We start from the raw sequence: 16,954 nt of genomic DNA, 5'->3' as shown, positions 1-16,954 counted from the left end.
GCCCTGTGAGGCTGTGGAGGTGGCCTAAGGCAGGAGTGCTAGGAGGAACAAGGCTACCCAAGCCCTACCCCAACTCAGCAGTGGGGGCTTCTCTGAAATCCTCTTTTTCCCTAAGATCAGCTGTATGGCAGTCCCAAAGGATGTAGACCCAGAAGACGGGGAAGTGCTTCTCGGTCATTGTTAGGCTCTGGGCAGGGACCTCGAAAACCACGCAGCATCTCTGTCCCCAGGTGCGGCACGGTGCTTTACGGACATCATTTCTCTGTCCCCGGAAACCAGCAAGATAGGGCTTCTTCTTCTATAGCGGAGGAGACTGAGGTTCCCAGTCCCATGTCAGGTGCACCAACAGCAGCCAGACCGGGATTTCCTCTCCTCCGGCAGCCCCAGGCGGCACCCCAGGCGGAGTAGGCTTTCCCTTCCTTCCCCAAGGCAGGTGAGTGCCCGGAGGTTGGTCACCCCTCAACAAGAGGGGGGCGGAGTATGAGGGCCCAGACCCTTCCTCCTCGGCACTCCATTAGCAGGCTTGAGGAACCAGGCTAGTTTACGGAGAGTCAATCCCGGTATGTTCACTCTGAAGAGGACGGCAGGTGCCCGGGTGACCTCCTCACCTGCGCTCAGAAGCCACGCATCCCGGGAGAGGAGGGTGAGGAGATGGCCGCAGGACCGAGCAGGCTGGGAGAATGCGGAGTGAGGGCAGTAACTGCGGGCCGGGGGCGTTCGGCTTTCCAGGACGGCTTTCTCCCGGGCTAGCTGGTGTGGGGGTGGAGTGGGAGCGGGCGGGGCGGGCCCGCGGTCGCCCCAGGGCGGCGGCGCCGGGCCGGAGGGGGTGGGGAGGAGCAGCCGCCCTGTACTTCCCCTTCGCCGCTAGCTCTACAACAGCCTGATTTCCCCGAAATGATGGGGCGGCACCGACCAATGGGCGCCCTCGCGGCTCTTTAAGAGGCGGGGCCGGGCCTGGGTTGGGGGAATCCCGCTAAGTGTTTAGATTTCTCGCCGGCGCCGCTGCCCCGGCAGAGCGCGCCACTCCTTCGTCGAGGCAGGACGTGCGCCCGAGCCGGCCCGAGCAGAGGCCAGCGGGAGCCGTGCCAAGCCAAGGCCAGCCGTGCCCAACGGCCCCTCGACCCGCGCATCCTCTGCCTTCCCGCCGCCGCCTCCCGGAATTGCGCTCCCAGCGCCGACACCGCTGCCCCAGCCGCGCGGGGACCTCCGGGGGCCGCCGCTGGATCGCGCCCGCTGCGGAGGTGAGCCCGCCTTCGCCGCGGGGGGGGGGCGGTGGCGTCGAACAAAGGCGCGCGGGGCACCAGGAAGTGGGGGCCGACTCGCCCCAGCGGGGAGAGTCGCGGGCGCGCGGCGTCGCCGGGGCCCCCGCGCGGGCTCGGGAGGGCGCCGGAGGAGCGGCAGCGCGGGGAGGGCGGGCCGCGCGGCGTGGACCGCCCACGGGCGGAGGTTGCCGGCGCCCGGCCGCTGTCGCAGATCTCCGTGCGCGGAGCCGCCCGGGCCTCTGGGTGGCTCGGTGCGCTTGTCGCGCGCATCCGTGAGCGCTGCCGGGGACTCGAGTGTACGGCCGCGCGTGGGCGCCCCGTGCTCCCCGCGCGGGCTTTGGGCGATCCCAGCTCCGCGCCCAGGCCTTAGGTTTCAGGCTGTGTGTGCAGGTGTTGGGGGGCTGGGACCTGCTGCCGGGGATGGCTGGCGGACCTGCTGGGGCTACGGGAAGAGGCGCCACAGGTGTTCGTTCCTTCGGCTACTTCGCGGAGGAGGGGAGCCAGGCCGGGAGGGGTACCTTGTCTGGGAGCAGTGTAGAATAGATGGGGGCGGGGGGTGACGGGGAGAGTGCAGGGTGACAGCTAGTGGTAGTGGCAGCAGCTCAAGTACGGGAATTTATTGGCATCAACCGAAAGAAGCCTCTCCCTTCCCCAAAGATCTGAATTTGGGGAGGAAAGTTCTGGTATTAAGATATCTGTGTATTTTATCTGTTTTTCCTGCACATAAATCCTGAAACTATCACTTGCATGCCTGTCTCCTCCCAAGAGCGTTTAGAGGAGTGTGGGGGAAGGGGCTTAAGTGTTTTTGCCCGAGATGAAAATGTTTGGAGGGCAGTTTTGTAAGAGTAAAAGCCACTTCCCCCATGATTGTAGTACTTGGTACCTGGTGGAAGGCAGAGGAAAGTAACTGAATGACCTTGGCAGTGGGAGGGGGTGGTGGGGGTGGTGAGGGAGGGCCGGCAGGTAGTGCCTAAGGGGCTGCTCTACAGACTCCAAACAGGAGCCTCTGTTTTCTCTTTACAGCCAACATGCCCATCACTCGGATGCGCATGAGACCCTGGCTAGAGATGCAGATTAATTCCAACCAAATCCCAGGGTTGATCTGGATCAATAAAGTGAGTGTAACCTTTTGGGTTTTTCTGCCACTATTTTAACACATGTTCTTTGGGGGACCAAAGCTTCAGATGCGGCTCAAAAAGGGAAGTGATGGGGAGGAGGCAGATGTGTTTCCCAGTGGGTCCTGCATGCAGGGAGTATGCAAGGCCCAGCCTTGGACCGCACTTGGCCAACTTCTGCCTTCCTTCCTTCTTCCGCATGGACAGGGCACTCTCCTGAGGGCACTGACCGTTTCTAGCAGCAGGACCCTCCTGGCATCTGCAGAGCCAGGGTTCTGATCTCTTCTGAGGGAGACCCCTACAAACACACAGCATCCTACAGGGTCCCAGTCAGACAGGAGACAGGGAACTGGGCTCTACCGGCAAGAAGAATGGCTGGTTCAGCAAGGGACCCAAGAATTAACCTCGCACTGTTGGCCCAGGCCCAGGAAACCTCATGCTGGTGCACAAAGGGCAACACAGACCCTGCAGACTTGGAAGTAATAATAACATTCGTAACGATAGCTCATGCTTACTGTACATTCCCTATGAGCGAGTGTGACACTGTGCTAAGTCTGTTACACTGTGTCATTGAATCGTCACAGTAGCCCTGTGAGGTAGATCCCGTTAATAGCTCCATTTTCTGATAAGGAAACTGAGGCACTGAGAGGTAGACAATGAGATCACACAAGAAGTGAGAAAGCCAAGATTTGAACCTGAACAGTCAGACTCAAAGATCCAGAGTGTTAACCACCAGTAATAATAACAGTGAGACTTAGTCTTTATATGTGTCACTGTGATTTCTTGTTTCACAGAAACCAGTGAGGGACCAGGAGGTATAGTGACGGTGCCGACATCACACAGGTAGTCAGCATCCAAGGCTGGCCCGGGGCTCCCTCGGGTATATGGCCAGGAGCCCTTGTGTAGAAGCCAGCGGCCCCAGGTGTCCTAAGCAGCCCCGTAGAATGGATGGAGTTCTTACCTGCTTGTTGGTGCTGAAAGCCAGAGAGCATCCCAAGGTGCCCTGTATGGGTCCCAGCACAACTGTAACAGGCAGACAGAGGTCTTTGCTGAGCTGGTGTTGCCATAGCTCCTCAGAACCCAGAGCTCCTTCTGAGAGATCGAGAGCGATAGAGTAGTCTGTTTAAGCCATTCTCAGGATGGGTCAACCCAAGCCAGATGTCAGGGTGAAAAGGGGAAGTCAGCCTTTTCCCAGACCTGGGGGGCTGGGCAGACTCATGCAAAAAGCCTGTGGCCTCTGAGCTGACACAGGCTTTGTGTGTGTGTGTGTGTGTGTGTGTGTGTGCCGTCCAGGAGGAGATGATCTTCCAGATTCCATGGAAGCATGCTGCCAAGCATGGCTGGGACATCAACAAGGATGCCTGTCTGTTCCGAAGCTGGGCCATTCACACAGGTGTGTGCCCTGGTCTCTAGCCCTGGAGGGGGCAGGGAGGAGACCAGGGGAGTCACTTCTGTTAACACAAAGGTTCTTTATTGGGGTCTCTGAGTTCCCTGATACTGTGTACAGAATTTGGGGGTGAGCAGGGGGCAGACTTGTATTTCTGGGGGAAAGGTCCATCATTTCAGCAAGTTCTTAAAGGAACTTGTGAAGTCAGTATCTTAGAAAGTATGATTTCAGGGAGCTGGTGGCTGGATGAAAGCTCCCCCTGGCAAGAGCACTTGTGAGCCTGGATACTGAAAGAGACCCAGGCCTTTCATTTTCTTGATGTTCACCAAGGTCCTGGCCCAAGGCCCATCTGGTTAGCAGCCTCCTTTTATCCTTGAGGGTTGGGGCTGTTGGTCCATCTCAGATCAGTCAGCACACCCATCCGTAACTGTTCTTTGGTGCCTACTCTTTGTCCACTCCTGTGTTTGGAAATATCAGATAAACCCTAGCCCCTACTTGCTCTCTGGCTACTGACAGCCCAAGCAGGGAGACTGGTCACGGTCTAGCACCAATGCAGCACTTTAGGACATATGGGCCCTCTAGTGCTTCTGGCTGGGCCCTTCAGAAAGGCCTGCTGGATGTGTCTTGAGCCAAGCCCGGGCATTTGAGAAGCCCCGGGGCCTGCACAGGGTCACCCAGGAATGCCAGTGGTTTGGCCAGTGTGGGTCTCTGGCAGCATGAGAGCTTCCTCCTCCCAGGCCAGGGGGCAGCTGAGGATCCCCACCCATGGCCCTGACAGTCGTCTTCCCTCTTTTGCCCACTAGGCCGATACAAAGCAGGGGAAAAGGAGCCAGATCCCAAGACATGGAAGGCCAACTTCCGCTGTGCCATGAACTCCCTGCCAGACATTGAGGAAGTGAAGGACCAGAGCAGGAACAAAGGCAGCTCAGCTGTGCGGGTGTACCGGATGCTCCCGCCCCTCACCAAGAACCAGAGGAAAGGTATCCAAGGGCTCTGGGTCCTTGGGAAGTTCTGAGGGAGGGAAGGAGGAAGTAAGAAGGGCAGCTGGGGCTGGTGTGCCTGTCCCAAGACTGACAGCCTATCTGCCTCACAGAGAGGAAGTCCAAGTCCAGCCGAGATGCTAAGAGCAAGGCCAAGAGGAAGGTGAGTGTGGTCCCGAGCTGCTAGTCTTTGGTCACCTGGGAGTCCGGGCGGGCAGGAGAAGAAGTGCCACAGCAAGCCTGGGCCTAAGCGCCTTTCTCCTGCTGCAGTCATGCGGTGACTCCAGTCCCGATACCTTCTCCGATGGACTCAGCAGCTCCACCCTGCCCGATGACCACAGCAACTACACCACCCAGGGCTACCTAGGGCAGGAGTTGGAGGCTGAGCGGGACCTAACTCCAGGTGAGGCGGGCCGGGCCTGGCAGGAGAGCACACAGGTCAGGGGGACGGCTCCTTCTCTTGGGTCTAGGAGGGGGGCCCCGTGCTTGTGGACGGCGGCCCGTTGGAGCAGGAAGCAGGGCCGGGGCGGCTGGGTGTCCTGCAAACTAAGAAAGGCCACGGTTCTGACCGGAGGTTTCTGCTGTCCTTCAGCACTGTCCCCGTGTACTGTTACTAGTACTCTCCCCGACTGGCGCATCCCAGTGGAGATTGTGCCCGATAGCACCAGTGACCTGTACAACTTCCAGGTGTCACCCATGCCCTCCACTTCGGAAGGTATGTGCTTTGGGGGCCTGGGAGGGGCTTCCTGAGGGAGAGAAGAGGCTCAGAGCTCCACCGGGCGCCCATGGAGCTGACTGTGTTGTGCCGGAGAAAAGAGGTCAGGGGCCAGGGGCTGCACTTTGCTCTAAGACTGCTCGTTTCCCCGGCTCCTCTGCAAGCCCAGGCTCCGGGGGTGAGGAAGGAAGCAGGGGGCTGGTGGGAAGAGGTGTGGCTCGAGGGTTCGGGAGGCCGAGTCACCAGCACCGTGTCCTGTTCTGGCCTCGCCGGGGCCGGCAGTTGTCTGCTGCGAGGCCGTGGGTGTGCGCGCGTGAAGGGCCGGGGGGCTGGTGGTGCGGGAGCCGCAGGGCCCAGCCAACCTCTCTGCTCTCCCCCACCCACAGCCACGACGGATGAGGACGAAGAAGGGAAGTTAACGGAGGACATCATGAAGGTAAAGCCTGGTCCCCCTCCCTGGGCACTCTTTCGAAGTGGGTGCTGCTTAGGAGAGAGAGACCCACTCAGAGCCGACAATCGGGGGGCGTAAGCAGCCGCTCCTATGACCGGGCTGCTGGCGGGTCCGACGGATGCCGCATGCACGGTGCCCTCCTTGGCTGCTGGGAGAGACACCGTGGAAGTGAGGGCAGGAGCGAGGCCTGCTCTCAGACCGGCTGTCCCGGAGCAGAGCCCCAGGGCCTGAAACGGCGCCGAGTCAGCCGCCAGCCTTGCCGGGTCCCTGACCTGCGTCCTCTGCCCCGGCACGGCCCAGGCCTGCTGCCCCGCTGGCTAGGGCTGGTTAGGGAGTGCACATCAGGTGTTCATATTCAGCCTTTGGGATCTGCAATCTGATGGGGGTTTTTTTCCCTTTTTTTTTTTTTTTAAAGCAAATTATTCTCCAGGTTTTTTTTCTTTTTCTTTTTCTTTTTTTCCTGTTTCACTTTTAAAAGTGAATATAAAAACGTTTCTGATGTAGTTGTACCCAGGCTCTGTTTCTTCAGCATAGAAAACTTGAGACCTAGCCGCAGCTCTTTATCTCGAGCTTTTCTAGACATGTTTTCTTGACTCAGGATGCTAACCGTTGCATTAAGCCACATTCCCAGTCGGTCTGTCCTCCCCCAGTGGAGGGGGAAAGTCTTGGGAGATTCGGTGCCGGAGGGTAGATGTGGGAGTGGGAGTCCAGGGCAGAGCCTCCCTTCCCAGGCCCCCGTCGTAACCGCATTCCACGTCTGCATCCATCTGAGAATGTGCAAGGGGCCAAGGGTATGAGGCTGGCAGGGAAGCGTTGGCCCATTGAAGGCAGGGCCAGAGGATGAGTCTGCACTGGAAGTAAGCTGATGGCTTTCTTCCTCCTCTGTCCGCAGCTCTTGGAGCAGACGGGGTGGCAGCCGACAAACGTGGATGGGAAGGGGTACCTGCTCAATGAACCCGGGGCTCAGCCCGCCTCTCTCTACGGAGACTTCAGCTGCAAGGAGGAGCCAGAAGTTGACAGCCCTGGAGGTAGGAAGTTCCTGGAGCCATAGGATTTCTCCGACAAGGGAGAACCTTGCAGGGGGTGGGAAAGGGCTGGGGGACTGGGCCAGGGAGCAGCAGAGGCAACGCATCTTTCTTAAGACCTTCTTGGTACAGAGAGCTTGTGAACCAGCTGCTGCTCCCAAGCACTCAGGTTTGCCTAAAGATGAGGGGTCTTAACGTTGGGGGGCGCGGTGTGGGCAGCACAGGCAGCTGTGACTGTGGCCTGCTGGGATGGGGCTGAGGGGGCGGGAGAACACACCTGCCTTCACCCTCCGTCCTCATACAACCTTCTTCACATCTTCTAGGGTATATTGGACTGATATCTTCAGATCTGAAGAACATGGACACCAGCTGGCTGGACAGCCTGTTGCCCCCAGTCAGGCTGCCCTCCATCCAGGCCATTCCTTGTGCGCCATAGCTGGGCCCCGGCCCCCTGCTACTCCCCTAGGCGAGCAGGACCTGGCATCACGGTAGCTGTGATGCAAAGAAACAGGACTCCTGTGGGCTGCTTGACATGGCAGACTATGACTCCATTGCTGAGCAGGGATGAGGCCTCCCTCCTTAGGACTGTGACCTCTTGGGGTCTGTCAGGCCAGGGTCTGGGCTCATCTTGCGGGGTAAAGCTGGCCCTGCCTCCTGGGAAGATGGGGTTCTGAGATGGACGTGTCAGGTGGAGGTCTCAGAGAGGAGTCAGCCTCCAGCTTTTCCCTCTAAGCCCAGCTGCCGAGAGAGGGTCTCGCTGTCACTGAGGTGGCCCAAGGGAACAGACCAGTGACCTCAGAAAAGCACAGCGCCGACCCCAGGGCCAGCTCTGCACTAAGAGACAATTGCACTAAGTGAATCCTGTTCCCAAAGAACCTCCCCCCCCTTCCCGCCTTCCCAGCTGAGCCCTGGGGCCTGTTCCAAAGCCAGCGAAATGTGAAGGGAAATGGGGCCCTGCAGGACAGTGCTCCCTCAGCCTCAGAGGAGCTCCGCCCTGCTCGGGCTGAGGGGCTTGGGAAGAAACATGGCACTTTTTCTGGTGGACCTTGCCACTTTTCTGATCAGAGGTGTACACTAACGTCTCCCCCAAGCTCTCAGTCTTTCCATTTATTTATATCGTGCCTTGCCCCGCGCCCACCTGCCCCCTCAGGCAGGCCCCGGCAGCCCTCAGCAGGCCCTGGGAGGGAAGTGTGAGCGTCTTGGTGTGATTTTTAAAATTGGAAATGCCATCTAATCACTAAGTCATGTGTGACCACATACGTACATGTGTGTAAATATGTACATTTGTCTTTTTATAAAAAGTTAATTGTTTATAAAGGGTGTGGCCTTTTATTTAGAGATAAACTGCAGATGGTTTTACTTTTGATAGAGACATTTTGATGGACCCATTCGGGGCGTCCTGCCTGAACTTGACTGAGGGGTGCACAGTGACATGCACCTATTGCAGAAGCCTTGTAGTTATGTTCACAGAGAAGATGACAGGAAGAGGGGACAATCCTAGCACAGAGACATGCTCATACAGATGCAGTCACTTGCCCCGGGCTTTATAACCAGGCTGTGAGTTGAACTGGGGCTCCGAGGCCTGCAGAGTGTTAGGTTTTGAGTTCTGAGTAACGTGCCATAGACTGAATGTCCTGCTAACCCCAAATCCAGGTGTGCTCAGATGCTACTTCGGAAAGTTCACACCTGGTACAGCACGGTCATGGGCAATCACCACAGACACCAGCCCCAAAGCGGTTCCTGAGGCCTGCTGTGCTGGGCCTGACCTGCCCAGTTTCTGCAGTGATGGACATGACCTCTCTCTGTACTGCCCACTATAGAAGGCAGGGGCAGAGTCCCATGTGCCAACTGAGCACTTGAAATGTGGCCAGTGCAATGGAGGAGCTGAATTTTTAATTCGTTAACATGCAAATACCCCCATGTGGTCAGTGGCTACAATACTGGACAGTATAGGTAGATACTGGCCTGGGGACAGATCTGCGAGGCAGAGGTTGGGGTGGCTGGAGGACACTAGGGATGGACTCGGGCCTCTTTACCTGCCCATCCAAGAGTATTTTGCTATTTTGATGGCCAACCACATTGGTGCTGAAAACAAGCCCTGCTGGGTACTATACAACAGGTCTATGCACAAAAGTGTTAGGAAAACCTTGGATGACCTCACATGGAGCAGGTTTCCTTCCTCCATTTCTCTACAGGGCTCTGGCTGAGCTGACACACACCAAGTCTGTGAGGGAGTATATTTGATCAGAAGGGTGTTTGGAAACCCGCAGGTTGGGAACGGCCACCATATGACAATGCCTTCTTCAGATGAGGCCTAAGCCAAAGGAATGACTGAGGGTGAGAGTTCATGTCTCCCCCACTCCCAGTCCCTGGCCCTGAGGCGTAAACAGTAGCCCACAGTCGGCAGGCTGGCCCAGGGAAATCAGCTGATAGCCCTAGCATCATCTAGGCAGTGAGGTCATGGCAGGTACGGGGGTTACTCAGGGAAGCCAAGCCCTGTGGATACTTCTCCACAGTTTTAGTCCCAGAAACCGCCTGGACTTAGATCCCCTCCCTGGGCCCAGCCCTCTGAAAGGATGTGTGGGCCCCTGGTGGGGAGGGGAAGGCTGAGTGAGAAAATGATGAAAAAACTAGAAAATGGGCAAGGATCAGTCTGCCATATCCTGCCAAGCTCAGGAAGTTTTGTTGCCTGATCTTGGACATGTCCTGTGAGTAGCAGGTGGCCTCCTGCCAGGTGGGCCTTTTGCTTGTGGATGCCCGGAGAGACCCCAATCTCAAGCCCTGCCCATTAAAAGATCCACCTGGATTTTTCAAGGGTAGCCTCACCTGGGAGTGCAGGGATGGCTGAGATGACCTTTCCCAGCTCCTCCAAGGCCCAGCCCTTACTGAGGAGAATTGGATTAAGGTGGCTAGCCTTCTGTGGCTTCTAAATGGGGGCTTGGCAAGGTCTTTAAGCGGGTGGCTCCTCTAGCTAAGGATGTCTGGATGTGGCGTGAAACCAGGTACAGCACACTGAGGAGGGATGGGAGGGACTGCTTCTGACTTTTCTGCTCTCCTCTTTTTTTTTATTTTTTTATTTTTTTAAAGATTTTATTTATTTATTTGACAGAGAGAGACACAGCGAGAGAGGGAACACAAGCAGGGGGAGTGGGAGAGGGAGAAGCAGGCTTCCTGCCGAGCAGGGAGCCCGATGCGGGGCTCGATCCCAGGACCCTGGGACCATGACCTGAGCCGAAGGCAGACGCTTAACGACTGAGCCACCCAGGCGCCCCTCTGCTCTCCTCTTGTCCTTCAGCCTAACCCCTGACAGTACGCAGCAGGTTTGCCGAAGTCCCAGGTAGCTGTGGCAATCTTGCAAGTTCTAATATGTGAAGTTAGCTCATCACTTAAAAGCTATCAAAATGGGAGAGGAATTCCATCCATTAGCTTCCAGTCTCCAAAGCCAAGGCGGAGTCCTGACCTCTTCTAGCTCCTCTTATCCCAGGAGTCCTAAACAGTTGGGACCAACTGCTTGAAATGTCTAGGGAGGAACTCCCAAATTCTACCCACTCCCCATCACAAGGGAGCTGGGTTCTGGGGACCAGGCCTGGAGAAGCAGTGTGGGATAGAACCAGACCTTCCGAGCTGTCCCATCACACCCCGCCATGGACCTCGGCCCAGGCCTGACAGGGAGACAGTAACTGCCACGGCAGCTGATACTAACTCATTAGCCAGTCAGTGGCCGAACAGAGCAACATCAGTATAATGGGAGCCAAATTTGGGCATAACAGTTTAAGGTCATTCTTAGGGTCTGCCAATGCTTTTGTGGCTCATTCCCAAGAGTTTCAGTCTAAGCACTAATGGTGGAAACTCTTGGCCAAGGAAGCTAGGAAGTCAATGAAAGAACTGCTTTGTTGGAGTTGTGATAATACCGTCATTAGGGACCACTTTCCATTGGGCTAAAGTGGCAAATTGGGGCTTGGTCATACCAGCTAGAACTCCTTTAAATTTATGGACATTTGGGGGCATTTCTGGTTAGTCATAGGCATTTCGTTGCCTTACTCCAAAGGTGTCACTTTGATTGGGCTGGTTTATTCATTTAGCTCCCTTGACAATAGGAAGAAAGAGAGAGGCTAATATGTCAGCTGCCCATAGAGAGGGTCATGGCAGCAGAAAATCTTCAGGGAAGACAGATGCAAACCGTCCCTTCTTGATATATCAGTCTTCAACATCTGTCAGTGGGCTGTGCGCAAGATAAGAGCTTCCTCAGGTCTCTGGAAGTTTTAGGCAGGGACGGCCAAAGACAAGAAAAAGTCCTGGGCCTGGTTAGAGGTGGAGTCCTTTCCTCTGGGAGTGAATCCCGTGGGTTGGTGGGGTTGGGTCATGCCCAGGCTGTCATCCTCTGGGACCGTTTGGTCTTCTTTCACACCATTTGCACAGATTCCCAAGTTGTCATGTTTGCAGGGTACAGATTTCCTCAGCAGCCCTGTGGAAACACCCAGGGAGCCTTTGTCTCTTTCAGATGTAATGCCCTCACTTAACTTGGACACGACTAACCCTCCACGGTGAGGATGCATGAAAGTCATTGGACCCTGGCACTGACCTCTCCCCACTTACGCCAGTGGTCACAAGGGCAGGAGAACGGGGAACTGGTGCACTCCCTCTGCCAGGATTAAACCTACTGGGCAGAGTGACGTTTGTCTTTGCCCACCAGGGATCTCTTGTGAGGCCAAGTCTAAGGCAGTGCAAGGGCATAGCTGGCTGGCCATGTGGTTTTCCTAGCTCTAGGCAGCTCCCAAGAAAACCATTTCTGCTGATATTCTGGGGGGCAGGGAATGGTAGAAGCAGCCCCCACTTCCATAGGCTCAGGGGGGAGGCAGGCCTAAGAAGTCCATGCTAACAGTTTAATTTCAGCTGGGGAGACACTAGAGGTAATGAGGCAAGGATACAGGGACTGAGTACAAGAGGAGAAGCGGACATCCAGCCTGCCATCCCTCCTCCAGTTCCACAAACTCACAAAAGGGAAGAACTGGGAAGAACCTCAAAGTCTGGCTAGGTAATGACAACTACGGTCTCAGGTGCTTACTCCGCAGCAAGGGCTGTGCCAACCGCCCCCCCCCCCCACTACCCACCACAGCACCTTGTCTGCAGACCAGGTGAGCAAAGCTCAGTTGGTACAGGGCGCTTGCCCCTGATGACTCAGCTAAAAAGCATGGAGCTTGGATTCCAATCCACACCCGTCTGTGCCCAGAACCCAGATGGGTCCCACAGTATCAGACTGTCAGCAGAGCAGGAAACTGAGGCCTGGGAAGGACGTTCGGGAGAGGCTGCCTGGGGCAGGGCACTAGCATTTCATGCCAAGAGAGCATGTGGGGACACGGAGCGAAGGCAACAAAAGCCACATCCGCTCTGGACACCGTGGGACTCGGCCCCTGCCTTCAGCTCCCCTGCTCCCCCTCTTCCTAGGCAACATGGCTCTGCTGCTCCCGGCCCTTGGGCCCCAGTGGGGCGGGGTTTGGCCTGGTCCTCGAGGGAGGGATGCCTCACCTATGGCCTGGAGGCCACCTGCGGTTTCCAGGGGTGGGGCCCCAGGGGGATGGGACACAGACAGGCCTGTAACAGAGCCACCCCAGCGTGTTTGTGACCGTGCTGCCAACCTGCCAACCGCAGGGGACTCTGGCCTGCTAGGTCTTATCTCAGCTGCTCTAGGGATCAAAGAGGATGATTCCGCTGCACTTCTGTGGGAGCAAGGCAACGAGAACTCTCCTGTTCTCCTGCTTGAAACCAGACCCTCTGCTAGGTCCTGCCTGGGGTGCTCCGAAATCTGAACTCCCAGGTGTATCCTCGCTTCCAGCCGTGAGACCGGGGTCACGCTATGGCTGTCCTGAGTCTCAGCTGGCTTCTCGGTCCCTGAGAAAGTCCAGCACCCCTGGCAACCGGCTGGTTGCTACCCTACACTGGGGGGCTCTCAGACTCACTTGCAGGCTTCCTTCAGGCAAAGCCCTTCCCCGCCCTCCCGATGCCAGCCTAGACGGTGGGGTCCTCACTTCCATTTCTGGACAAATGCCTTGGCCTGGCCTGGGTCTCCTTCTCTGTCTCTGCCCTACTACTTCCCACTCACATGGTCAATCCTGAATCGGCCCAGCATGAGGGTAGGCGCAGTGAGTTCTTCCACAGCAATTACAAATACTCAGCCGCATCTTTGTGAAGAGAGGTGAAGGGATATGCCTGGGATCTTAGCTCAGGAGCAACGGAAGTGCCCAAGGCCATAGGAGTCCCGGGATGTGGGTGGTGGGAATTGTGTGCCAGGCTTTTCTGAGAAATTTGACTTCATGGAATGAGGGTATCGTATGGATACAGAGTTGGGGTGGGGAGATCAGGCAGGGAGAGGGAGGGAATTATTAGGCCAGAATAGCAGTCGCTTTCCTAAAACTAAGAACAATCTAGAAGTCATGTCACTTTAGCCACACCAGGGTGATGGTGGACTTCGGTGGGCACTGTTGACCTTGCCTGTGGGAGGTGAAGGGTAACTGCCTCTGCTGGGGACCCAGAGCTCCCCTCCAAATGCTCCTTCTGGGCTTTCCAGGATGGGGAGGAGAGCCAGAGGTGAGGGCTGTCTTCTAGGTATGGAGCCTGGCACTCCCTAATACGTGGGGGGCAGGGCAGGGCACGGCACCCAGAAGGGGTGCCAAACTTTCCAAGGCTGGTGACCATTCATCACCACCCTGCTGTCATTAACTGGCCAGCAGCCAGAGTTCTCGGCTCCGGAGACCATCTACCCCTGTTGGGGGTGGGGGCTGCCTCAGGTCACTCAGTAGGACCCCATTTTTGGTCTCTGGCCATCCTAAGACACGTACAAGGTGACCCGGGGGCCCGCCCTTATCTGATGGCCCCCACGAGCACAGCCTCACCATCCAGTGCCTGTCCCCTTCCTGTCTGCCATTCCCCTTGTGGTCTGTGGGGAGCTCAGTCTCTCCGACCAGACTGGAAGCTCCCCGGGAGCAAGCAGCTCATCTCGTCTGTAGTCCCACAGGGCTGAGGCAGGACTGGCCCTCGAGAGCATCTCCTGGAAAACCGTGGGTCAGCATCTGCTTACCTGCTCTGTCCACCGCCCACCTGGCTTCTCTGAGCCCTCCCTTGTGGGACAAGCCAGGCTGGACTCTGGAGTGCAGGGAAGCAGGCTGACGGGCAGGGAGGACAGTCGGTAGCTGGCTCTACCCCTGCAGTAGAGCCTCGGACCGTGACCAACCAGCGGCCAGGGCCACAGGCTCCAGCGCCAGGGCCGCTGTGTTCCGCCATGTGGTGGCGCGTCCCTCAGCCGGACTGCTGGACATGTGAAGGCAGTCACTCGTTACTTTCTTTTATTAACAATGTACACGAGTAAGAAGTTTGATTGTACAGAAAAAGAAACACAGATGAGTGAAGAGACACATTCATGAAAACCACCCGCAATACCCCACCCAGGTAATCAGGCTTTTACAGTTTGAGAGGCTCAGGCGCAAACACAATTGCTCACAGCCCCCATGCAGGTATCTAGAAGCTCCGTCCCGTGCAGACACAGGCATGGTCTCCATGCGTGGGACACGTCCCCTGGCAACGCTGCAAGCAGGAGTCTGGCCTGGGGCCCCTCCTCAGCCACAGGTCTCTCCACGCCCACATAATGTGCAGAGCTTGGCATCTAAAAGTCCAAAGACCCGGCTGTCCAGGCAGCAGAGGTAATCTAGAGTAGATTAGGAGGTACAAAGGGCCTTGGATGTAGGGTAACCAACGGTCCCAGTTTGCTGAGGACCGAGGCGAGGGATTTTCAATGCTACCACTGAGAGAGTCCTGGGTAAACTGGGGCGAGGTGGTCACTGTACTTGGGGAGCCAAAGGCCTTGTCCAGCCCCTCTCTCTGTGCACTGCCCCCCGGCCATCCTGTTGGGTCTCGGAACCCCCAGGCGTTCACCAAGCAGCTCTGGGACAGAGGCTCCCTCTGGGCAGCCCCCTCCAAGTGTTCCAGCCTGAGGCCCAGGGAAGGAGAGGGGAAAGGGAATGAGTAAGGGCAGACAGGCATCCTCCCCTGAGGGAAGACGGCCAGGTGAACTCTGGCTGTCCAGAGCAGCCCGGATGCAGAGGTGGAGGGGCTCCGATACTTGGCCAGCTACCCCTCCTGTCCAAGAGCTGCCCTTAGACCTCAGGGTCTAAGACCTCACAGGCTAGGCTCTGGCCCTAGTTCTTAGAAAGTTCGGGGTCTCTGGGTGGGAAGTGCTCAGCCCCCTGGGGCTTTCCATTGCACTGGTGCACCTGGCCTCATTCCTCCTCCTCCGTGTCCACACCTGCGCGTGTTGCCTGCCTCGCTTCTCTCTACCTAAGACTGGGAACAGAGGAGTCCAGGACAGGTTGAACTGAGCGAGAAGCAGGCAGGTGGGAGTGGACCTGGGCAGAAAGGACCTCTCTGACACAGGTGGGCACATCCTGATTGTGGTCTGGCTGTCTATGCCTAAAGATGAGGTCCTTGGAGACCCAGAGGAGTAGGCAGAATTATGGTTCACGGTGGAATAAAGATGCCCACATCCTGTGTGTAATCTGTGAATATGTTATCTCAATGGCAACAGCGAATTAAGGTTGCAGGTAGTAGAATAAGGTTGCAATCAGCTACTTAAAAGAGATTACCCTGGATTATCTGGATGGATCCAACGTAGTTACGTGAGGGTCCTTAAGTGGGGAAGAAGGAGGGAGGAGAAGCAGAAGCAGAGAGGCGGCATTATGTGAAAGCCATTGCTGGCTTTGAAGATGGAGGAAGGGGCCACAAGCCAAGGACTGCAGGTGGCCTCTGAAGGTTGGAAGGGGCAAGGAAACAGATTCTCTACTAGAGCCTCTGGGAAAGGCATGGACCCCGGCTGACACTGTGAGTTTAGTCCAGCGAGACCAGTTTTGGACTTCTGACCTACAGAACTGTAATTTGTGTTGTTTTAAGCCACTTAGTTTAGGGTACTTTGTGAAGGCAGCAATAGAGGAAACCAGCTGAGGGAGGCAGCCACCCCACGTCCCTTGGTTAGAGTCAGTCTCACAGAGCCCCCGAGTCTCCCTGCGGAAGACCCTACTCCGTTCTGGGAGTCACTGGGCCTCTAGAGCGCTGGGCAGAGAACGGGCCTCCGCGGCCTGGGTGGGTCAAGAAGAGTGGCTCTGCGGGACATGTCTCCAGGGAACAGCTGCTTCCTTGAACCCACTCCCCTGCTCTCCGGCGGCGCTGGCTCTGAGCTGTCCTCCCAGCGTGGGGTTCTGTCCTTTCCACACACCCATTACACTGACAGCACTCTCAGCCTTTGGCTTCATTCAGGGAATCCAACTGAGCTCAGAAAAAGCTAGGACCAGGAGGAAAAAAGTTTCAAGGGAAAAATCACTCACTTGGAAGTCAGCCAGATCTGCATCAAGTCCCCACTCTGCCGCTTACTAGCCGCGTGGCCTCAGATGAGACCTCCCATAGCCTCTGTTTCTTCATCTATACAATGGGTGTAACAGCTTTCATCTCACAGGGGGTGGTAACACAAGAGAAAACATACTGCACCGACGGAGATGCTGTTTTTATTAAGAAACAATAGCAATAAACCACATGTGCCTCTGGATGGAGTGGGTAATCACACATCCTGTGTTGGGGACGGAAGGGAAGGCACGTTCATCAGCTCTGCTCTGCTTTGCCCACAGGCTGCACGGAGAAAAAACTCATCTGCCGGCCTGGAGAAAAGAGGAACACTGTGTCTGTCGGAGCCCCTGCCTCGGAGCTCCCAGCAGAGATGAGACGTAGCCACACTCTGCGGCCGGCACGGTGTCCTCCCAACCACCACGGACGACGGCTTTGTGCTTTTTTTTTTTTCCTTCCCAAAGAAAAAAAATTTTCTAGAGTTTCTTTTACGTTAAAAACAGTCCCTCCTTCTCATAAAAACACTCACATCTTTAATAGGGAAAAAGGAGACCATGAAATCATACACAATACAATTCCAATCTAATGAATATATAACGTATAATTTTATGTGGACTACCTACTGGAAGGAACGGGTC

The 16,954-nt window shown here is 56.4% G+C and overlaps 1 protein-coding gene across 2 annotated transcripts; it reads left to right on the top strand.

The window, feature by feature from the left end:
• Window positions 1-1,016: 1,016 nt before the first annotated feature.
• On the top strand, window positions 1,017-8,246 carry IRF1 (interferon regulatory factor 1). Of its 2 annotated transcripts, XM_035014100.1 has the most exons (10): window positions 1,017-1,241; window positions 2,286-2,377; window positions 3,671-3,770; window positions 4,568-4,744; window positions 4,858-4,907; window positions 5,015-5,147; window positions 5,337-5,459; window positions 5,846-5,895; window positions 6,803-6,938; window positions 7,259-8,246. In XM_035014100.1, exons 2-10 carry the CDS (start codon window positions 2,291-2,293, stop codon window positions 7,369-7,371), a joined length of 969 nt encoding a protein of 322 aa, XP_034869991.1. In that variant the 5' UTR covers window positions 1,017-1,241; window positions 2,286-2,290; the 3' UTR covers window positions 7,372-8,246. The 2 variants fall into 2 exon arrangements, with proteins under 2 accessions (XP_034869991.1, XP_034869992.1); XM_035014101.1 differs by lacking the exon at window positions 1,017-1,241 and having other exon boundaries at window positions 2,315-2,377; window positions 3,172-3,770.
• The last annotated feature ends 8,708 nt before the right edge of the window (window positions 8,247-16,954 follow it).

The sequence above is a fragment of the Mirounga leonina genome, unplaced genomic scaffold, assembly GCF_011800145.1.
Source record: "Mirounga leonina isolate KUSES-001 unplaced genomic scaffold, KU_Mleo_1.0 Mir_168, whole genome shotgun sequence".
NCBI lineage: Eukaryota > Metazoa > Chordata > Mammalia > Carnivora > Phocidae > Mirounga > Mirounga leonina.
Note: the sequence above shows the minus strand (reverse complement) of the source record. Positions and strands in the feature narration are given on the sequence as shown.